The 22,505-nt window shown below is 47.6% G+C and overlaps 9 protein-coding genes and 1 non-coding gene across 10 annotated transcripts; 5 read left to right on the forward strand and 5 right to left on the reverse strand.

Moving 5' to 3' along the window:
- Positions 1 to 204: 204 nt before the first annotated feature.
- On the forward strand, positions 205 to 1,514 carry TAZ1 (Lysophosphatidylcholine acyltransferase; the record flags this gene model as incomplete). The annotated part of the gene is made up of 4 exons (XM_031150823.1): positions 205 to 412; positions 471 to 489; positions 554 to 658; positions 713 to 1,514. 4 exons carry the CDS (start codon positions 205 to 207, stop codon positions 1,512 to 1,514), a joined length of 1,134 nt encoding a protein of 377 aa, XP_031004738.1.
- A 339-nt stretch (positions 1,515 to 1,853) lies between these two features.
- On the reverse strand, positions 1,854 to 2,749 carry PDX2 (putative pyridoxal 5'-phosphate synthase subunit; the record flags this gene model as incomplete). The annotated part of the gene is made up of 2 exons (XM_031150824.1): positions 1,854 to 2,448; positions 2,499 to 2,749. 2 exons carry the CDS (start codon positions 2,747 to 2,749, stop codon positions 1,854 to 1,856), a joined length of 846 nt encoding a protein of 281 aa, XP_031004750.1.
- Positions 2,750 to 3,094: 345 nt separating this feature from the next.
- SLC1 (putative 1-acyl-sn-glycerol-3-phosphate acyltransferase) lies at positions 3,095 to 4,059 on the forward strand (the record flags this gene model as incomplete). Its single annotated transcript, XM_031150825.1, has 2 exons — positions 3,095 to 3,809; positions 3,866 to 4,059. The coding sequence occupies 2 exons, from the start codon at positions 3,095 to 3,097 to the stop codon at positions 4,057 to 4,059; spliced, it is 909 nt and encodes a 302-aa protein (XP_031004749.1).
- Positions 4,060 to 7,045: 2,986 nt separating this feature from the next.
- On the reverse strand, positions 7,046 to 7,768 carry LHYA1_G005882 (uncharacterized protein; the record flags this gene model as incomplete). The annotated part of the gene is made up of 3 exons (XM_031150826.1): positions 7,046 to 7,369; positions 7,458 to 7,652; positions 7,715 to 7,768. The coding sequence occupies 3 exons, from the start codon at positions 7,766 to 7,768 to the stop codon at positions 7,046 to 7,048; spliced, it is 573 nt and encodes a 190-aa protein (XP_031004748.1).
- Positions 7,769 to 8,447: 679 nt separating this feature from the next.
- Positions 8,448 to 10,308, forward strand: LHYA1_G005883 (putative dihydroxy-acid dehydratase, mitochondrial; the record flags this gene model as incomplete). Its single annotated transcript, XM_031150827.1, has 2 exons — positions 8,448 to 8,518; positions 8,565 to 10,308. 2 exons carry the CDS (start codon positions 8,448 to 8,450, stop codon positions 10,306 to 10,308), a joined length of 1,815 nt encoding a protein of 604 aa, XP_031004747.1.
- Positions 10,309 to 10,798: 490 nt separating this feature from the next.
- LHYA1_G005884 lies at positions 10,799 to 10,941 on the reverse strand. The gene has a single exon. It is a non-coding gene; the product is annotated as a tRNA-Glu (tRNA).
- Positions 10,942 to 11,214: 273 nt separating this feature from the next.
- Positions 11,215 to 12,056, reverse strand: RNTR_1 (Ribonuclease Trv; the record flags this gene model as incomplete). The annotated part of the gene is made up of 2 exons (XM_031150828.1): positions 11,215 to 11,755; positions 11,803 to 12,056. The coding sequence occupies 2 exons, from the start codon at positions 12,054 to 12,056 to the stop codon at positions 11,215 to 11,217; spliced, it is 795 nt and encodes a 264-aa protein (XP_031004752.1).
- A 630-nt stretch (positions 12,057 to 12,686) lies between these two features.
- On the reverse strand, positions 12,687 to 13,771 carry vps66 (putative lysophosphatidic acid:oleoyl-CoA acyltransferase; the record flags this gene model as incomplete). Its single annotated transcript, XM_031150829.1, has 2 exons — positions 12,687 to 13,678; positions 13,741 to 13,771. The coding sequence occupies 2 exons, from the start codon at positions 13,769 to 13,771 to the stop codon at positions 12,687 to 12,689; spliced, it is 1,023 nt and encodes a 340-aa protein (XP_031004751.1).
- Positions 13,772 to 14,541: 770 nt separating this feature from the next.
- On the forward strand, positions 14,542 to 18,194 carry klpA (Kinesin-like protein; the record flags this gene model as incomplete). The annotated part of the gene is made up of 6 exons (XM_031150830.1): positions 14,542 to 14,584; positions 14,641 to 14,765; positions 15,322 to 16,198; positions 16,248 to 17,908; positions 17,955 to 18,074; positions 18,126 to 18,194. The coding sequence occupies 6 exons, from the start codon at positions 14,542 to 14,544 to the stop codon at positions 18,192 to 18,194; spliced, it is 2,895 nt and encodes a 964-aa protein (XP_031004735.1).
- Positions 18,195 to 19,899: 1,705 nt separating this feature from the next.
- SR1A (Spherulin-1A) lies at positions 19,900 to 20,721 on the forward strand (the record flags this gene model as incomplete). Its single annotated transcript, XM_031150831.1, has 2 exons — positions 19,900 to 19,923; positions 19,996 to 20,721. The coding sequence occupies 2 exons, from the start codon at positions 19,900 to 19,902 to the stop codon at positions 20,719 to 20,721; spliced, it is 750 nt and encodes a 249-aa protein (XP_031004734.1).
- Between the last annotated feature and the right edge of the window lie 1,784 nt (positions 20,722 to 22,505).

Consider the following 22,505-nt stretch of genomic DNA (forward strand, 5'->3'; position numbering starts at 1 on the left):
AACAATCTTCCGCACAAACCAAACCCCTGCAGATCCCATGCCATGCTTCCCCTTCCCGCCCGCCTCACCATACGTCACTATTTTGAGATTTCTCTTGAATTCATCCACGTCCACGTCGCCTCACCACCACCACATTCGTTATTTCATGGCTTCTCCCCTATTCCTCCATCTGGAGCGCGATATACGATAACGCGCAGAGGCGTCATGTCAACTCCTCCGCCTCCCCCTGCGACTCCCAGTCTCAGCCTGCCATGGCGATTCAGCTCTTCCCTGATCATGGGCCTGACGGGCTCATTATCTCGAGGCTTTCTTTTTGGATTGAACAGAACCGAGGTGGTTGGATTGGACAGGTTTCTTGAAACTCTTGACAGCAGGAAGAATGTTGAAGGGAGGGCGCGGGGTTTAATTACAGGTACACTTTGTTGCTGCAGAACTACAAGATGATATGCTTATTGACTGGTTTTGTATAGTGTCAAATCACGTCAGTGTGTATGTTCTACACTGCGCGCAATCAAAACGTTATGAATAATTCGAAGCTCATTTGACGTGTTAGCATTGACGATCCTTTGATATGGGGAGTTCTTCCCTTCAAATACGCGTTCAGTCCCTCGAACCATAGATGGAGTTTAGGAAGTTATGATATCTGCTTTCAGAACAAGTAGGCTGCCAATTCCTAGCTCAAGTGTTTCTTATATTAATCAATTGCTTGTAGATTTCTCTCCTCATTTTTCAGCTACGGTCAAGTCCTCCCAACACATCGTGGCGATTACTCCCCAATCCATGGAGGGCTCTTCCAACCCACCATAACGCAAGCAATCCGACTCCTATCTTCCCAACCCTTCACAAAGACTTTAAGCACCGAAACATCCCCTACAATCAGCGACCCCTTTAGTGGTGGTTCTCTGACCTATTCCACGACTGGCACAGACATTTTCCCAGCTCCCTCGGCGTACCCATCACGAAGACATTCTTGGGTCCATATATTCCCCGAAGGTCGAGTACACCAGCACCCCACCAAATCTCTCCGCTATTTCAAGTGGGGAGTTTCCCGTCTAATCCTTGAATCCGAACCCCTTCCCGATATCATACCTATATTCATAGACGGAAACCAGTACATCATGCACGAATCACGTGAATGGCCACGTTTTGTACCTCGAGTTGGAAGAGACGTAAAAATTGCATTTGGTGAAAAGGTTGATGGGGAGAAGGTGTTTGGGGAATTGAGAGCACGGTGGAAAAGGCTAGTAAAATTGCAGAAAGATGCGCTGGTGAAGAAGGGCCTGCCGACAGATTTGGAGATGGGTGATTTGAGTGAAGGGCTGAAATACTGCAGCGAGGCCGTTGCGCTCAGGAAAGAAGTCACGAGAAGGATTAGATTGGAGGTACTGAAGGTTAGGAGGGAATTGGGATACCCGGATGAAGATCCAAAAGAAGGCCTCGTTGAGACGTGGATTGAAGAAGGCGGAAAGAAAACTGGAAAGATGGAAGATGGGAGTTATATTGGGGAGACGTGAGATGTGTAAGATATTCCTAATTCGGACTCTGGTGGATAGACGAGTGGATAGACGAGTAGAGGTAGACAAAATTCTAAATCATGATGAAATTCAGACGAGTTGTCTAAAGGCAAGCTGTCAACATTCAAGATCGTGTGGTTTGTGATTTGTGCAAAACGCCTAGAGGTTGCCCCATCTAAGATATTCCATTCTATCCCTAGTCTATATATGAATTTTAGGACGTTGACTCTACCGCTATTTTCAGATCAAGCGTCCAGACTCACGTCTACCCAGTGCCCACATCATCTTAACATGCCAAATTCGGATCTGGTCGTAAAAGCTTTGTTCAAAATGTGGTCATCAGCTCTTCTTTCTTCGCCCGATAGCCTCGACCACTTGCTCCAACCACCAAACATGAATCCTTGGATCGCCTGTCAGTTCCGGATGGAAACTCGTACCAAACACATTGGCTTGTCGAACAGCAATGATATCCCCAGCTTCCGCATCCAGCTTCTCCTCCATCCCATCGTCTTTCACTGCCGCAGTACGGCCCGGTAGCACTCCCATGATCTCCACATCGGCCAGCGTGATGTCTTTCGCCACGCTCTCGTCCATAGCCCGGGATGGAGCGATGACTGTTTCTTCGGCTTTGGCCTCATCCTGTTGGATGCCAGAAACGCGCGGAAGCAGCTTCTCTACAATGGGAGCTCGGATGAAGATTGCTCTGAAAGGCTTTTGGCTTGTCTCGACATCCTGGCCGTCGCCATCTGCTTTCTGTAAGAAGGGTAAGTCGAGGTTGGCTTGAAAACTCTCAACTTGCCGGCCGAAATGGTTGCGGTTAACTCGCACATCAAGGCCGCCTATAAGCTCTTGGCCGCCTCTCTTGGTCTGGTTCGCAGCTTCGGCAAGTAATATCAGACCTGCACAAGTTCCCCAAGTTGGTTTTCTTGTCACTCTGTTAAACAAATTAGCGGTAGTTAAGATCTTGGACTGGGAATGACTCACTTGACGAAATGTCTCAGAGGTTCTAACATGTTGGATCTTTGAGCCACCAAAGAGATCGCTGTACTTTCTCCTCCGGGAATGATCAGAGCATCACATGATGTGAGTTCTGCTTCAGTCCGGACCTCTTTGAAAATCCATTTCTTCTGGGAATTATTTTCTTTGGAGGCGACAATCTGACCGGCTTCTCTTAATAATTGGATATGTTCGTTGAAAGCTCCTTGCAGAGCCAACACGCCAATAGTGATGTCCATTTTAAGACCAACCCCTTGGGTCGTATCTGGTGATGTATGGAAAATATCCGGAGTCTAAATGTTACGGAAAGTATTATGTCTGGTGACTTGCAAGACAAGCCTTGAAGCCCGGGGCCCCCTAAAAAGCTTAGCGGATTCGTGCCCGCATGGCATGCCCCACAAAGCCTACCCACCGGCTTTCGGGACAGGATCCTCAACATGATTTGATGTCTCATTTTTCTCTCCTCTTCTCCAACTCTCTGCCTACCTTAATTTCTATGTTCGCCCTCGTGCCTCCCCGAGAGGGTCTCTATAAATATCACATACAATAAATCCCTCCCTCCTCCCCGTCGCCGTCCTCCCGACATGTCCGCCCTCTACTACATCGAGACCCTTGCAGCCGGCTACCTTGCCCTCACCCTCGTCCTCTACATGCTCTCCCTCCGCCTCCAAGCCGCTGGCTTCTACGCCCGCCTCCTCGTCTCCTACGTCGCGCTCCTGGCCTGCGCCAGCTACGGCGTCTTCATCTCTTTATTCCTGCGTCTATTCGGCTATGGAGGAAACGCACAATGGTTCGTCGCGCGGGCTTTTAAACACATCATGCTTTACAGCACCGGAGCCTCCTTCACCGTCGAAGACCCCCACAACTACCTCTCCACCACGCGCCCCGCCGTTATAATTGGCAATCACCAGACGGAGCTGGACGTGCTGATGCTGGGCTGCGTGTTCCCGCCCTACTGCACCGTGACGGCCAAGAGCTCGCTGAAGCGCGTGCCGTTCTTGGGGTGGTTCATGGCGCTGTCCGGCACGGTGTTTATCGATCGCCAGAACTCGACGAGCGCGCGGCAGGCCATGGCGGGTGCTGCTGAGGAGATCAAGAAGCATCAGAAGATTGTCTATATGTTCCCGGAAGGCACGCGGAGTTATGCTAAGGAGCCCATGCTGCTGCCGTTTAAGAAGGGCGCGTTTCATTTAGCGCTGCAGGCTGGGGTGCCGATTATACCGGTCGTTGTGGCTAATTATTCACATGTTTTGTATGTGCAGGATAGGAAGTTTGTGGCTGGGAATATTCCTTGTAAAGGTATGTATGATTGGTTTTGCGCAGGAGAGGAATGGAAATGTTCTGATTCTGTATAGTGTTGAAACCTATTGAGACGAAACATTTGAAAGCTTCGGACGTCGATGATTTGGCTAGGGATACACGGGAACTTATGCTCAGAGAAATGGTGAGCCTAACAGCAAAGGCACGAGGGGAGCCAGTAGCCATGCCAGCGGAAAATCCGATCAACGGGGTAGTGAAAGCAAGTGGTGTGGAAGCTACGGTATCATAAGGTCTAGAAATAGATAAGGTAGATAGATAGTTTGGGTAAAGGATGCAGAGGCACGGGTGACGAAGTTGATGACTTTTCATTGACTGGAGTATGGGCTTGTTTTATACCCATCCATAGACTTTCAATCTGGCAGCAAGCAATGCAGCTTGTCCAGTGGTATGTTTAATAAACAGAAGTCCTTTCAAAATCGATTTTGACCATGCCCCGCCAGAAGGCCAGGGCCCTCCCAGTACTAGTTAATGTAGAAGATTTTATAAACTATCCTGCTAGTCCCGGTATAAATAAAACTTGTTGATACTGTATAATCAGCAGCAAGATTCCAAGACTATTCGAGCTTCAAAATCAAACACAGGATTTCAAGCGATGGTTATAATATAGGTATTTTCTGCACAGTGGAGCTGAGACGTGTGAATTATGCGGGGAAGTGAACCCGCTTCCCATTCATTGGCCGTCGTTGACCTGACCAGGTACATAGCTAGTTATTCGGTTACCTAGAGCTCGAGCTCGAGTCCAAAGAACTGAACTTCTTCGCCATAGGTACTGGACATCAACACTTGACGATTGCAGGGATGACGCCAGGTGCTCTTGATCCATTCCTATGTATGATCCGGGTTTTGGCTTTTGAGATGAATGAATAGCTCCTAGATGGCTTGACGGTAAGCTCTTGGGCGATTGATTGGCTTGGTCACATAACATGTTTTCGGTTTTTTATAGTAGCTGTGACAGAATACGTAGGTAGGTACATACAGAGTATTGAAGTTCACAGCAGCAGAGTGTACCTAGGTATTTCTGGGGAGTTTCTATATCTGGCCTTGAAGAAATTAGCCTGTAACGACGGGAGATATGAGGTAATGAATACGTTGTGGATGGCATTCGCGTTTGGGGTAACCTTCTGGCTTGCACTTGGTCCTCCCTTTTATAATTCTGTTTCGCATGGTTTTTCTCATTCCTTGGCTCTTCTCATTCCCAGTGTTATTCATATATCGTCGAGTTGGCTTCTCTACTGGTGATATCGAATTGTTTTTTACTCGATAGTCTGTATAGTACTTTGCGAGAATAGAGCATGGCTGAATGTATGGCAATTCTAAGAACCTGGGCGAGTGGCCCTGATCCTACATAGTCGAGTCCATGTCCCTGAGTATTTCATCAATCTTGTCATCTCCTTTGATTCTTTGATTGAGATGCATACGGGTAGCACTGTCTTCCGTTCTAAATGGAGTCTTACCAGAGTTCAGACTATCTACCTTTCAAGCTTCTATCAGGTGGGCAAAGGTTCTCTATTGCACTTGCACTTTGGACTTGAACGTCCCTTCTCTAATGCGGAAGCGTCTCTCTACCCTCGAGCGCGTGTTCATATTCTTTCATGATGCCATTCCATCAAGCTTTCATAATCACCAGCAATCCAGTCACCATCCAATACATACCACCACTTTCAATCAAATCATCTCACCATACGATTGTCTCTACCCTTGAATTAATAGGTGGGTGCGAACATTCCCGCACTCGCAATCATGAAATCTTATGTTTCAACCCTGCTCCTGCTCGGCTTCATCGCAGTTGAAAGTTCCCTGGCAGCCGCAGATGCAACTTCAACCAATGTCGATGAGCCGCCTGATGTCACCATTACGCCTGGAGGTACAGGCGAGTGTCAAGCACAATTCGATTGTCCACAACTTCTCTCCTATTACTACGCCCAGCAAAAGGGATCAGAAGTAACGCAAGTGGCATCATATTGTAACGGTTTTCTTGCTGGAGCCACGCCTCCCGGTGCACGAAAGTCAACGCTCCTCTTCTAAGTAAATTGCTATTTTTTATGTCTTTTCATGTTAACATATTGCAGGACTGTCTCCATGACTACGACTCCAACAGACAGACCAAACAGGGTCCGAGCACATTGGACACCTACTGCCCAAATGGCTCGTTCGCTTTCGGTGGACCCCGCGTGTGACAGCAACACCATGGATAGTGAGAGCTACTATTCTGGTCTCATAAGCTCTGCTTGCTCGTGTATAGCTGTTGCACCAAGCATCGCAACTTCCACCCTTCCACCTATCGCAAGCACCTTCACCTCCGGCTCTGCATCTACAACAAGTGTCGGAAAGCCGAGAATCATTGGTTTCTTCGAGACATACGATGAATGTCGCGACGATTGTGCAAGACTAGTCATTGATCCGCCACAATATGTGAACTATTCAAGCATCTGTAGCGATATCGTTGCTACGACCCTCAAATTCGTTGATGAATCGTATGTCGTACCCTAGAATCCCCATGTCTTTTGATTGCTCGAAATCAAGACTGATGATAATGTTCCGTACAGAGCCTTAGCAAATGGTAGTCCTTATACAACTATGACTATGGATCATGATCGGCATGATCTTAACATACCTTATATCTGTTACCGCAATAGCTATAATCGGGCTTTCATATCTGCTTGCTCGTGTGCAAGTTTCGATGTCACTCCAACGACTATGACTATTGTTGATCCACCCTTACGAGGCCATCGATGATGGCACCAACAGTGACTGAGTAAGACCAAATCTTACCCTGCACAGATCCAATCTATGGTCGGTTGGGTGAAATGGCAATTCCGATGATGCTACAGACTGTGGACTAAGTTTGGAGTGGTGAAGAGTGCACGGAGGAAAAAGTTAACCCAGAGACTTAGGAATTGTGTGGATGGGCTTGGTCTGAAGAAGAGAAGTGCCCTTTGAATTAGGAGTGGAATAGAAATGATTTAACTACTCGATGGCACTCTCTTATTTCCGTTGCTCGCATCCCCACCAAATCTTGAGAGGCCCCGTGCATGTGAGTTTGATCATGCTCATAGGAATTGGTTTCTGGCTAATGAAAACTTTAGGATGTGAGTAACTTGCAAGCAATAGATATCTTCTATAATCAATCACAAGCATGAAAACCCAAGCAACACAGCCTTCTATCCCCAACCCACCCCCCAAAACCCCTCTATCCAGCCAGCCAGCCTACCCATCTACTCCTTTCCCTGCCAATTATAAACCAACCTGACCCTCAGCTCATCCTTCCCCTTCGTAACCAGGATCCTCCTCACATAATACCTCTGCCCATCCACAAGCGCAAAACCCCACACCTGCTGCGCGGTCCACCCCTTCTCCTCGTTCACCACCCGGCTCTCGATATGCACCTCCCCGTCCGGTCCGCCTTTCTCGGGATCCGCTTCTAGCCAGTCGGCCTTTAGGAAGGCATCGGTGATTTCGTCGTACGCTGAGGGAGAGAGCCAGCGGCTGCGGCCGTTGAGGTTCCCGAATATATGGTCTTCGTGTTTGCGCTCCTGCCACTGGGAGGGATTAGTGGTGTTTGGATTGGGATGGGAAAGTAAGTGAAAAGGATGGGAATGGGGAGATTGGGGGAAATGGGAAGCTTACGTCCAGGGTTCGGGTCTCGGTCGTGCCTTGGATGCCGCCGGTGGCCGTTTGGCTAATGTCGATGTGCGTGGTGCCCTCTTCTGTGTATTGTTTTGCGTGCAGCGTTACGGTTGCTAGACCTATTGCCTTGCGTGTCCACCAGCCGACGCCTTGCAGGGCGAGGACGGGGTCGGTGTCGTCGGATAGGGTTTTGTTCTGGGGGTGGGTGTTAATTGGTGTTGGGTGGGGGGAGAGGGTAATTGATGCAGGTGACTTACCATGACCCATTTCCCGGAGAGGTCTTTAATGCTAATTTCAGCAGGGGCGGCCATTGTGTCTGGTGGTGGTTATGGTTGTTGATATGAGTGTGAGTGAAGTTAAGGATACAGTACTTGTAAGTAAAGTCTGTAGATGGATAGATGAGTGCAATGCGGGGTATCTACTTCAAATGTCTAATTCTACTTGTACCAAACCAATTCATCAAGAAGCAGGAAGGGAAGTTGAGGATTCTTATAGCATGTCCATCTCATCTCATGTTAATCACAATATCTCGGCGACGTACCTTACTACTTACTACATTAGGGTGCCGAGGTGGTCTAAATTGTAGAGCACAACCCCACCCCCATCTTTTTCGGAGGCACAAAATAATAACAGCATACTTGTAGCATGTGAACCCCGCCTTCTTTAAAATGGCCGGAGTCTTGGCATTGGAACTTGACTTGGCAGTCTTGGCTGAATGGACGGAGCGGAGCGGATAAATAGATCGGATGCACCATCCACATATCATCCATGTCATGTTTTTGTGAACCAATCAAACAGCTCGTTTTACGGATTGTAAAAAAGCCTCCGACATCGCGAACCAAAACCAAACCAAAAAGTTTGAACAGTAGAGCAGAGTTGAATCTGACTCATAGGGTTGTCAAAGAAGGGTCGAAATATATCAAAGGGTGGTCGTTTATCTCTTCTCACTGCTTAGGAGTGAGTTAGTTCGGTCTGCTGCCATTAGACAAGATGCTTCTCCCCCAATTGAGGATGCGGGCGAATGCCTCTATTCTCACCTCGAGAAGAAGCTCAAAATATATGTTGGTATCCCTGAATTACATAAATCAATTAACTAACAATCCATAGCCGTTCCCTCTCAACAACTTTACCTCTTCGAGCCTCTCAAAATGACGAACCCAAGCTCAATAAAATCTCCGCCAACATCACCCAACCAAAATCACAAGGAGCTTCCCAAGCTATGTTATACGCAACTGGCATGACTGAAGAAGGGTTAAATAAAGCACAGGTGGGTATATCGTCAGTATGGTATACAGGAAACCCTTGCAATATGCACCTGTTGGATCTCAACCACAAAGTCAAGGAAGGCGTTGAGAGAGCAGGTCTGATTGGATATCAATTCAACACTGTTGGTGTATCTGATGGCATGTCCATGGGTACGAAGGGTATGAGATACAGTCTGCAATCAAGAGATCTGATTGCAGATAGTATTGAGACGGTCATGGGCGGTCAATGGTATGATGCCAATATTTCAATCCCAGGTTGTGACAAGAATATGCCTGGTGTGATGATGGCTATGGGGCGAGTGAACAGACCTTCCCTAATGGTTTACGGAGGAAGCATCAAGCCCGGTTGCTCCAAGACGCAGAACAATGCTGACATAGATATTGTCTCTGCGTTCCAAGCTTACGGTCAGTTTATCAGTGGGGAGATTACAGAGGAAATGCGTTTCGATATCATCCGTCACTCTTGCCCTGGTCAAGGAGCTTGTGGAGGAATGTATACTGCCAACACGATGGCTACAGCTATTGAAGTCATGGGAATGTCGCTTCCTGGCTCATCCACCAACCCTGCCGACTCCAAGGCGAAATACCTCGAATGTCTCGCAGCTGGTGGAGCCATCAAGAAGCTCCTGCAAGAAGATATCAAGCCCCGTGATATCATGACCCGAGAAGCGTTTGAGAATGCCATGGTCCTCGTCAACATCACTGGAGGCTCTACAAATGCCGTTCTGCATCTTATCGCCATTGCCGACAGCGTAGGCATCAAACTCACTATTGACGACTTCCAAGCCGTCTCGGATCGTACTCCTTTGCTGGCAGATCTCAAACCATCTGGCAAATGGGTAATGAACGACCTCTACAACATCGGTGGCACACCTGCTCTCCTGAAACTGCTTGTGAAAGAAGGCGTCATCAGCGGTTCAGGCATGACTGTCACTGGACAAACCCTCGCCAAGAACGTCGAATCAGCCCCAGATTTCCCCTCCGATCAAACCATCATCCGTCCCTTCTCCGAACCCCTCAAATCCACTGGCCACATCCAAATCCTCCGCGGCTCGCTCGCACCAGGTGGCAGCGTAGGCAAAATCACAGGTAAAGAGGGCCTGAGGTTTGAGGGCAAGGCAAAGTGCTACGACGCCGAAGATCTCTTCATCGAAGCCCTGGAACGAGGCGAGATCAAAAAGGGCGAGAAGACCGTCGTCGTTATCCGTTACGAGGGACCTAAAGGCGGACCCGGCATGCCTGAGATGTTAAAGCCCTCTTCCGCCATCATGGGCGCGGGACTCGGCAAGGACGTAGCACTCATCACGGACGGCCGATTCTCTGGGGGTTCGCACGGCTTCTTGATCGGACACATTGTGCCTGAAGCACAGGAAGGAGGACCGATTGGCCTGGTCAGGGATGGCGATACTGTTATTATTGATGCGGAGAACCGCGTGTTGGATCTGGTGGTGCCGGAGAGCGAGCTGGTAGAAAGGAGGAAGGAGTTTGTGGCGCCGGAGCTGAAGTATAAGAAAGGGACGTTGGCCAAGTACGCGAGGAATGTCAGTGATGCTAGTCATGGGTGTATTACTGATGGGGAGATATGACAGGAGAGGAGTGTTTATAAAAAAGTTTGATATGATATGATAGCTGCTTTGCTTTCTTTCTTCCTCTCACACGGCGTATTTTGGCTTCCTTGTTGTTATGCTTGTATATATACAAAATATATAACGAACCTATAAAAAAGCCATCCTTTCTATCATACCATACTCTACTTTTCCATCTAAAAACTCTTCTCCATTAATAATATTGCACGTTATACATACATACATCTCTCACTCCTTAACGAAAGTAATCCCCCTAAGTAGAATACACTCTAAAGCCCCCATCCCCTACTGAAACCAGTCCTGTCTTCCGCATGCAACTTATGTTGCCATCTCCCCCCTCATAAACACCGCACAATCATTCATTGATCTCACCTCACGTTTGTTTATCACTGTATACATGTAAGCCCCCATCCTATCCCATCCCGCACCCACTCTCCCACAAACACCCAGCAATTCCTCAACCACCAAAAGTCCACAAAAAGATTGGATTTTCAGTGACAGGGAATAGAACCCTGATCTCCTGCGAACAGCATGGCACCCCCAGACCTAGGGACGCCAATTCCAGTCCCTCGCCCGAAGGATGTTGGGACCGGAATGAGAGGCAGAAATGCTAAACCATTACACCATCACGGAGACTTAGGCTTTTGTTGAAGGGCATATGTGGTGGCTTGGGTTATGAAGTAGGATGAGGGATGGAAGGGGGAGAGGGGGGATAATCACTTCCGGGGAGAGTAATTTGAAGCAAGCAGGGTCATTTGAAGGAGTCGTATATCTACGGAGTAAGCTTCTCTATTCTCATTCGTGTATATCCTGGTATCATCCCTTCTGTAATCATCAAAACGCCATCTCGCTTGCCTTCCTCCCCTAAGCCTTCCTCCATATATATATACATACAGTACAACCTCCTCACTTAGGTAAATACCTAATCCCCCTCAACGGACACCGCAACCCCTTCCCAGCCGGATCAACAGGCACAAACTCCCCACCCTGCAAGCTCCCCTTGACATTAAAGCTATACCACGCCTGATTCAGCATATTCCCACTACAGCCCACCACGGCCTCGAACCCCGTCACGTTATTAAGCGCCGTCTGTATATCGGCCAGCGCATACGTCTTGGTGCTCGAAGGCGTGATGCCAGCAGCCGCGAGCGCCGTGTAGGTATCAAGGGTCTGGAACAGGGCGACGGTGCGCGTGAAGAAATCTACGACTTCGTCGCCGGGCACGTACGAGGAGGAGTAGCAGGAGGGGGCGAGGGTGTTGATGCAGGTGCCGTGTTTGTTCCACTCGTGCTCCCAGAAGTGCTCGAGCGTGCCGGCGTTGGGGAGCCAGTAGGACTGCATGGTGGTGAGGAGCGCGGGGGCGCGGGCTGAGATTAGAGTGGTGATGTTGTAGTATTGGGGGGCGGATGTGCAGTAGGTGGGGTAGGAACCGTCGCAGAGGTCGGGCCTTTGTTCTTTAGTTTTTGTTTTCATTTGGAAGGGCAGGAGAGGTACCATAGGCCATGTAGAGTCCAAGAATCATCGGGTCCTATGCTTGGACTTGTATCCCAGAATTGGGTTTGTAGGAGCTGGCCGCCGGGGTAGATGAAGCAGCATGAATCGGGGGCTGCGGTGCTGTTTTGACACGATATTGGAGAGTTGCTTGGGCAGCTTGAGGAGGAGAGGGGGTTTGGGTTGGATGTTAGGGGGGTTTGGGAGATAAGGGATAGGTGGGAGAGGGTGTTGGCGAAGAGGGATGGAAGTTGCATTTTGATGGGAGATTTGTGTGGCTTTTGAATGTAATGTAGAGAGTGAGAGATGGTTTGAGTGAGGAGGAAAGATGTTGTTGATTTACCTAGGAAAGAAGGTAGCCAAGGTCAAGAGAGCATGTCCATGTCTCAAGATGTGTAGATGACTGACTGGTTGAAGCTAGGGTGGGGCTACTGGAGCTTCCGAGTCCCTGCATTATCGCAGGGCAGGTACAGCAAAGCAATCCCTGAAGACATGACTCAAATCTTATCTAAAATCAAGGGGTGATTCCCAGGACAAATATGAAGTGAAAGTTGGGGATTTTTTTGAACGGACTTGTGGAAGCATGCGATATTGTAATGGTAATACGTAACACAAAATGTTTATACCGAGTTGTAAATTTTACTACCACAAGAAATCTTGATCACATATCGAATTTGACTTGCCATTCAGTATTTAGTATTCAATAATATCATAAGGACACTAGAACTCCTTATATGATACTGCTTATGACAAGTACTACCGTAATATACAAAGCTCAGATGATATCGTTATTCGGATCACGTAAAGAGCCATGAATTGGTTTGTATTTCTTTTATGTAGAACCACCCTTCCTTGTTTATCAAGGGCTTCAATTCTCGGGAGACCATCTATCTCCTCTTCGACCAAGCTTCTACAAATTCCGCTTTATCCTTCACTGTTAAGCCCACCCGCTTGACCCTACCTAAACGTGCCAACGCTTCTCCAACTTTATCCAACACTCGTTTCTCCTCCACATTAACCTCGCCCGCTTGATCACTTAGACTCGTCAAAGTATCGGAGCTACTCGTCGTCGCTGAGTCCTCCCCGAGGGTGTCCATAAAATTCGTCAAATACCGATCCTTCTTCTCTGCATCTGTTGGTTTGGATGTATTGTATACAACTTCTGCAATCCGGACACGAATGCAATGCGTAGCTTGCGAAAGGAGGTTCCAGATGAATGCCCAGTATTGTCCAGGAACTGGAGTTGTGATATCTGGAGGAGAATATCGGAGGCTGATTGGGAAGATCTTCGTTCCTGGTGGCGTTGTGAGGAGACTTGGGCTAAAAGGCATAATACCTTTCCCATTCGTCGTAGTACATTCTGGAAACACGACAATAACTCTCGTTGGGTGTTCAGCCAGAAGTGTCTTCAGATCAGTCATCTTAGCTCCTTTGGGAGGATATTCCTTGGGTTTTGCAAGCGCTCGGAAGATGGCGCCAAATAAAGAGACATGTTGTACTTGGCGTGTATGGGGGTACGAGACCGTGAATATGGGATCGAATATGGCGGCTAGATAGAGAGAATCGATGGGCGATGTAAAAGAAGATGCGATAATATTTGTTGGTTCAGGTACCCGGCCCTCATGCTTCTTTGCCAATGATCCCTTCTTCACGCCATCGATTTGCAGGTCAATCCACCAGAGACCCGGGATTCCCAATATCATCCAAAGTATTGCTTTCTTTGCCAGGGAGCCGAGGGGAAAGCATTGTAGGAAGAGGAAGTATGTGGACGATATAGCAATGAAGAAGGGCAGCTTGAAGAGGAAGAGGAAAATATGAACTGGCAGATAAATTCCTGCAGGTTGCGACGAAACGGGGAAGAATGGGGCTATTCCAGATCCTGGATGGAACGCATTAGCTGGGATGGATTCCCAGAATGGAGTGGAGTGGAGTGATACGAACCGCGATCTCGGAACTGGGAGTACTTCTCCATCATGTACTATGTGTGTGGTGTTCGGCGCAAAGGTAGACGCATGAAGAGAAGACGCAAGGTTGGCTGGGATTTAGGAAAGATTATGGGGACATGGCAGCGGTTCTGTCTCAACTCTTGCGTGTGTGGTAGGTACATGTATATGTATGTTGATGAAAGCGGAGCTGCAACAGAAGAGCGTCAGATGTTGTATTTTGGATACACTTCACTTTTGATACTTCGTTATCATGGCATGGCCTGCAAGTCATCATCAATCTGGCAGTTTCACACCATGCCATGTGATAAGACAGGGATTGGGTACCGTTCCGACCGGCTTTTTGCCGCACCGTTGCTAGGGAGGGGCATGGATAACGTAATCAAAACTTATCATGCAACAGATGTAAACAACGCAACTTAAAGCAACATACCGAATATCGACGACAAGCTCAAGCTCCACGACATATCCAGTTTTCACCACACGATACCACGCGCCAAACACCTATCCTTTTAGACTCCTCCGTCTGTTGCCAACATCTGCATCTGCATGTTATTACGTTTTCATTCTAGTAGCAATCGCTGCGATTGATTGATTATGGAGTGTTCCGAAGAGAACTCGGTATGAAGGCTCTTGCCAGTCATCTCATCGCCATCATTTGACTGACTTCTCACGTTCATCGTAGTATATGCGCAAGTCGCAGTTGCGCCCTCCCAGCAAAATTCAATCGCCAGGCAAATTTGGCCTTTTCGAGATTTCCGAATCCGATAGTAATGCGCGGTCGAAACCCTCCTCAAAGATGGCCCCGCCACCGTCCCTGAAGCACAAAATCGGCACGAATTGTAGGTAACCCATGTTGCCGAATTTTAATGGATGGATACTGATGCAATCTACTTAGATAACGAACCGGAACCTAAACAACGAAAGACTTTGGTGGAAAGAGCAGGAGAGCCCAGGTCACTCGTGGCTGCCACACCAAGTGCAAGACCCGTCGTGAGAGGTACTTCACTCGTCGGTGCAGGAGTAAGTTCTTTTTATCTTCAAACAACATTTATCCCCCAACACAAACATCATTCCCGGCGACTCCAATGGCCCAAGTGCAGCGGTTGTACCAGGAAGGTAACCTTGGTCAACTATCTCGCAACGGGGAACTCAACATCACAGATCACGACCTTTGGTCTGTTTTTCTAGCAACCCTTAGCTGCATATATCTGGAGAAAGAGTGGCAGAATCTCATTGATCACCATCATATCGGTACTGGGAATTTGCAAGACGTAAAATTGAAACTGTCTTGCGTACTGCACCCAAGGTCTTACAATCTCCTGGCGCAAAAAACGATCCGACTTTCAGACCTCAATCACATGCTTAATTGGAGTGCTGGCGAGACGTTCTTTGCTAAGAACTTGGCTCCGGCTTCTGGAATTCAAGCCTGCGTATTATCCGTTGAGGTAGACTCGCTGCACTGTTCAGACTGGATTGCAGCTTCTTGCGCATTTCGTTTTACGCCTTTGGATGGGACCTGGCGACTGACTCAATTCACGATTCAAACCTCAAAACATTTCACTAACATCCCTTGCAGAGGTCAGAGATAACAGGCCCGTCTTCCAGCTTCACTCGAAACAAAACATTTTCTTCCTCCGTATCATCACGCACACCATCAGTATCTGCTCGCAATATGTCAAATAGCAGTTTCTCAAACAGCGTCGGTCCGGGTCATAACCGTTCTATCTCAGCCCACGCAGGTGGCCGTTACCTGGCACCAGCATCATTCAACCAGTCCATATCGTCTCGACCAACGACCGTCATTCCAAACTCGAGGCCATCTTCATCATTAGAGGCCACTTCTCCCGACGAAGATATCCCATCCCAAGGCGGGAGACAGGGTATGCAATTATTGCCTTCAATTCAGTCTTCTGTTACATCATCGCGAAGACCTACGGAAATGCAAGACAGAAGATCACATTCGTCAAGTACAATGAACCAGTCCAACTCTCCACGTTCCTTCAAGGATACCAGAGAACTCACCGTGAGTACGGCAATGAGTCAGTTGAGACTAGATGATGGAGAGTCAAGTCAGCCGCCATCAGCTCGATCACTATCTCACAACCCTTTTGTCAGTCATGGCAATCATTTAGGAACTGACGGCCCCGAGGGTGCTCTGGTGCTGTTTGAAGCCCCAGAGGACAGCTTAGTTGCTCCACAGTCGCCATCTATGATTCCCGTGCGAAACAAACGCGTTTCTTTGCCTGCTACTCCTTCCAGAAACCTAAAGACCTCCCCCCGCAAATCTACGCGCATGGCAAGCAATTCTAACAATGATCCATTTCTAGCTTGGGATGTCCGCGGTCGACTCGAAGACATGGAAACCATGTACCGTGAAATGAAAAACAAAATGGCTGGCACCAATGTCGAACGCAGTGGCCTCGAAGAGGCAGTCACAATCTACAAAACCCGAGGTCAGTGCTCTCCCTATACAACACGAACTTATCTGCTAATCATCCATAGTCGCCGAACTTGAAACCCTTCGTTCGCAACTATCATCAACCAACACAACCCTACAAACTGACTTAGATGCTATGCGGATAAAGTCTGATATGCTTCAGCAGAAGCTACTAACAACCAATTCTAGTCTCGATGATCAATTGAGAGCTCATCGCATAGAGCTGGACGATGCCAAGCGAGAACACCGAAACGAAGTGGACCGCGTCAGACGTGACCACACTGACGAGGTTGACCGCCTTATTCGTCTACATCGGGATGAACTTCACGAGCTGGAACGTCGAACGACTCTTGAACTTGACAACAAAGTTCGAGATGTAGAAAAGCGGAGCCATGATAATCTTGAAGAGGAGCGAAATCGCCGGTTGCGGGAAGTTCAAGAACTCGAGGTCCAAATCACAAAGGGAAACCAGAATCTGCATCTAGGGCTTGAGCAAAAGGAACGCGATCTCCAAATTATGCGAGCGGAGCTCGACAAAGTGAAGGGCGAGTTAGAGCGAGAGCAAGCTCTAAAAGAAAGCGCGGAAAAGAGTATTACGGAACTCAAGGGCGCCTGGCAAAAGACAGGTGTTGAAACATCTACTATCATCCAAACTTTGGAGAGCACCGTCTCCAGTCTCCGAGCACGCATACACTTTCTCGAATCTGGCAGCCAGGCCCAGTCTGATAGTTTTGCCGATATGGAATCTCGACTACAAGAAGCGATCAGATCTGCCGAAGTTTCAAAGCAAAAGTTAGTCAAGGAAGAGTCGCTCAGACGAATTCTGTTCAACCAGGTCCAAGAGTTGAAGGGAAATATTCGAGTTATGTGCAGAGTTCGACCAATTTTCAACAGCGAACAGAGTCAGGCGGCCAAGCTTAAATACCCAGACACTGACAAAGAGTCAAAAGAGCTAGAGATACTAGGCAAGGAAGAAAAGAGCAGTCTCGGCAACGTTACAAGAAAGGCACACTCTTTCTCGTTCGATCGGGTTTTCGCACCAGAAAGCACCAATGAAGAAGTTTTCGGGGAAATTTCTCAGCTAGTTCAAAGCGCGACAGACGGATACAATGTCTGTATCTTCTGCTACGGTCAAACCGGATCCGGAAAGACTCATACCATGTCCTCTTCCGATGGTATGATCCCTCGTGCAACACATCAAATCTACGAGACAGCAACCAATCTTCAAGAGAAGGGCTGGACCTATACCATGGAAGGCAGCTTTGTTGAAGTATACAATGAGGAGATTCACGATCTTCTTGGCAACTCGAAGGACTTTGACAAAAAGAAGCATGAGGTTCGACACGATGAGCAGAAGAAGCAGACAATTGTGACTGGGTTGAGGTCTGTGTCTCTTGATTCACCAAATGCCGTCGAATCGATTTTGAAGCAAGCCGATGCCAATCGCAGTGTTGCAGCAACCAAGTCGAACGAACGTTCATCACGTTCGCACAGTGTGTTCATGCTGAAGCTTTTTGGCCGCAACAGTGTCACCAATGAAACCTCCGAGGGTACGCTTAACTTGGTCGATCTGGCTGGTTCCGAGAGACTGAAACAGTCTGGTGCTGAGGGTGATAGAATGAAGGAGACTCAGAACATCAACAAGAGTTTGAGCTGCCTAGGAGATGTTATTGGAGCTTTGGGTCAGGGCAAAGATGGTGGTCACATACCTTACAGAAACTCCAAGGTGAGAAGCTTCCCATGGTCTTTAGACACCGTACTGACTTTCGCAGTTGACCTACTTGTTGCAATACTCCCTCGGTGGCAATTCAAAGACGCTCATGTTTGTAATGGCAAGTCCATTGGAGGCCCATCTGAGCGAGACTTTGACGAGCTTGAAGTTCGCTACAAAGGTAGGAATTCCCACATGCAAAATCACATTACAAGCACTAACTCAGATTTAGGTTCACAACACTCATATCGGCACCGCAAAGAAGTCAACAAAGGTCCGTGAGCGGAGTAGTGATGCGTGATACGGATAGGGTGGTGGAGAATAGCATAACGGTGTTTGATTGTCATTTCGAGGCGTCTATTGGATTAATGCACTTCATCGGCTTCGTAAAGAATTCTGAAGACTGGGCGGGGTAACTGTCTACTACTACAAGACGCGGTAGTCATATTGTATACAATCGGCGTTACTAGTGGAGGGGCGTCTTCTCTTTTTTGAAATGAACATGCTTACAATCCAGGGCTTTTTGTGTGATTCTAAGTCTTTTCATTTCGGTAAGAAGTCAAGCGGTTTCTAAATTTAATTCACCTGGAGGTTGAAAGACTATCCAGAGCTTAGGTGATGCAGGAAGTCGCCAGAAACTGGGGTCGGGAGTTTCTTCAATCTTGATGTATGTTGGGAATGTGCCCGGTCAGCATGTTCCAGCTTTGCAGACCCAGCGCAATTCACCGTCCATTTATATATCATTGCCATAGAATATCCGTTGATAATCACTCAAGTGACTTGACACAATCAAAGTCATGCCTCGGTTCTTCCTCACGTCAGTCTTGGTATACTCTACCTCAGTGATCACAGAATCTCGCACTAGCTAAAAGGAAAAGACAAACTACTAGTCTGCTGTTGAGGGATGAATGTTTTCTGCCTTTGATTACATGGAAGTGGTTATCCTTTTGTGGCAGTGTTATTATGTTGAGTCACGAGTGAGTCTCTTTCGTCCTCACGTCAGCTTCAGTTTGACATCCAGAATCAGATGAAGGGGATGTGAGTTCGTGTAACGTTGCGCGATCGCACCTGCTGGAATAATTCAGGCTCGAGGTATTCTTCAAATCAAGCCACATTTCATGATAAAGAGGAAGAAGGTTCAGCCCTTCCCGAGTCTTAACGAGTCGATTTTCAAAATGTTCCTATTTAGTTTCAAGCTTCTTATAGCAAGCGATATTTCTCGCAGCTGATCAGGTTCAAATAGAGGTGTTTATGTTCACCCAGAGTGTCGATTATAAGCATTGCTTCTCAGAACACATCACTACTATACTGTTAGAAGTATTGTTCTAAAAGAAGTTACATTATTTGATATATCTAATGCGCCCTTTACTAAGCCTTCGCCCCTTATATGAGAAGAAAAAGTCGATAGGTATGTCGATATCCGCAGAGATCCGGGCTACTATATGCCTAATCTAGCACAGAGTCAGATATCTGTGCCAGTTTCATTCATGTCTTGATCTGGATTCGTGTTCTGTTTTGAGGCCGCGTCGTCGGAGCCTTGCTGTGGCAGCTTACAGGTAGTAAGATGTGGAAGGAGGCTTACATCGTATTGACCGACCACAAAATACTACGAGTGATATTTACACAGTGATATCTCAATCAATCATTGGCGTTGAAGTAATTTAGCTATTTTTGGTGTTTCCTAAAGAGTGTCCTTGGCACCTCCTGACCCATATGAGCCGCACTTTTGGCGTTTTCTGACAACTTTTTCTGAGGTGGCTTACAGGCACAATATTGACCTGCTGAACTGAACGTGGCGGAGTGCAAGAGGAAGAATAATCAATACAGTATTGCTGTATGACGCCGCTGGAAAGCGAAATCGTCTGAAAAGGATTTCAAATTCTTGGAAATGACTGGAACGGGGCCAGTTCACTTATAGATACTTGGTCTTCCCCTATTCACTATATCCCCAACGTCCAAATCTCCAATTTCTCCGCCCATCCCCAAAAACCCCCTCAAAACACAAGATGCCCAAAAGCTTGATGTGTCTGGTCCTCATAGCCTGCTTGGAAATTGCAACGGCAGCTTCTTCACTAGAAGACCGGCAACAGTTCGTAATGCAGCAGCCATCTACTTCTACGATCCCGCCATGTGCAACTCCTACTCCATCACTCCAAGAACTGCAACAACTCCTTATGCTCGCGCCCTCAGAAGTAGATCGAGAGGCAATCCTGCTCCCCAACCCTCCCAACGCATGCAACATCACCTTCCAATTTGTGAACACCACCCACGTGCCTCCTACCGGGGGAGAGATCGTTCTTGCCAGCGTGGACAAGTTCCCAGCTCTCATCGGGACTCACGTCAGTGCTGCCATCGGCTTCGTTGACGCCTGCGGCCTAAACGTCCCGCACTCACACCCCCGCGCCAACGAATTCCTAACCGTCGTTCAAGGCCAACTGATCGGCGGTCTTGTCCTGGAGTCTGTCCCCGACTTAACCGGGCGAGTCAACAGTTCCGTCCCGAACCCAACAGTTCCTGAGCCCGTGGTCATGGCCAACCTGACCCAATATACCGGCATGCTCTTCCCGCAAGGCGAGGTGCATTTCCAGTTCAATCCGACGTGTGAGCCGGCCGTGTTTGCAGCTGCGTTTGATAATGAGGATGCGGGAAGGGTTCAGATTGCTAACACTTTCTTCTCGATTCGGGATGATGAAGTTGTGTCGGCTGCGTTGGGGTATCCGGAGTCTTTGGACGCGAGACAGATTGGGAGACTGAGGGGACACATTCCGGATTCTTTTGCAGAGCTGATGGATAGCTGTGCGAAGAGATGTCATATTCCTTCGTCTTAGACGGGAATGAAATTTCAATTGCGAGATTGGTGTGACTATAAATAGAAGTTTGCAATTGGTACAGGATGGAAATAGAGAAGACGGCTTTCTGGGGGATGGAATTTCGAGTTTTGATTGGTGGTGGAAGATTACATTCCTTTATATCTTTTTGCTTGAGTGATACCCCTCTTCACATAGCATTAATATAACATGTACTCGCTAGATTTATGTCCGTTCTTTTAATACCTAAAAGTATGAACATTTCTTTTGAAGTCGCTGGATTTAATCAGTCCCCTTCCCCTTTTCCTCGCTTGGTTGTTCTATGCAGTTGGTCACATGCTCGGACAGCATGCACAAGGCAATTAATCGCAGCAGTATAATTTCCACGAATTGTGTGACCAAACATATAGGGCATGACATAATGAGTATCGAAGTTCAAAACTCGCTACCCCCAGAAGAATATTTCCCGCGAAATCGTAACAACGTAACAGAGCAGCGGGTTTTGCTTGGTTGTTGGAGCTATTATGATAGGGGTTTCTAGCGTGGTCCTCACATGAAAGGAGAAAACCCAAGCGCGCAAAATAGTATTGTTGTCTCTTGGAAGGAACATTAAGATGAGGATTTGAGAGTGATCCACTGATCCGCAAGTGGAAGTCTTCTGAGAAGCGTCACTATTTGAGGTTGGACTAAAATTACTTCCTTGAAATTTTTGAGAAATTGAGAGAAAGCTGATTAGGAGACTATGGGGGATTTGGAAAAATCGTTACTGTCCCTATGCTGGACACGAAAAGCGGCATGTGCTCTCATAAACTTTTTATGTCCTATACTACCTGGAACGTTATAAATTATATGCCGCATTGATACTATCCACCGGGAGGCTTCTTCTTTTTGTGAGAACGAAAAAAGAAATGCCTGCAGAGAATACACTGTGGAGAACCGGTCCGTCTGCTCAAGTGAGCACTATTCACTTGAGTATTTTCCAGCTTTATGTTCTACTGTCTCGACATTGAATAAAGATTATCGTCATCTCGCCGAGTTGAAAACAGTGGAGGTTGGTTTAACTCAAGATATAAAAATCGCGCTCGAAGCAATCTTCCATGGGGAAGGAAGCTGCAAGCACTTAAGCAGTGCATCGCGAGGACATCCAATACTCAGCTAGGGCAAGTGCACCCATGCACCCATTTGCTTGACATATGGTTGTGTTTATACTTAGTTCTTGTCTGCTGCTCGACCAGTACGCGGAGCATGTTTCCGCGATAATGGTTGCAAGTGCTCCAACTGGATGTAAAGGCTTCAGATAAAGCGAAGTAAGATAGCTCTTCTCGCAAATCAACACTGGTATTTGCATTGCAAATGAGAGAGCTCTATAAAAAGAGTATCTTCATGACAACACAATGCAACACAATAGACACTTACCTGCGCTCGAGTTTATTTGGAAGAAATAAATGTGTTCAGTGGCAAGCGTAGCCTGTTTTATATCCACTCCGCGAATGGCTTTCCTATACTCCGTACGTCCCCAGGTTTCTCGGAGCCCTTTCTTTTCCAACTAGCAGAAGCATACTTAGTCGCAAGTCAAACCAAGCGGGAGCAGTTCAAACACCAGCATAGCAAATAGACCAAATGTTTAGGCAGGAGCCCCAAGATGTACATAAACTCGCATAATGTTTCGTCGGCCGCTGAAGGCTTCCAAGAAAGGATAGGCCAGACAGAAGATTCGATTTGAGAAATACGCCTGCTCACAAGAAGAGGCGAAGGCTAGAGACATAAGTCAACAGTAAACAGTACTACCAGTCCAGTAGTTCATG

This window comes from Lachnellula hyalina (genome assembly GCF_007821495.1).
Source record: "Lachnellula hyalina strain CBS 185.66 chromosome Unknown contig00081, whole genome shotgun sequence".
NCBI lineage: Eukaryota > Fungi > Ascomycota > Leotiomycetes > Helotiales > Lachnaceae > Lachnellula > Lachnellula hyalina.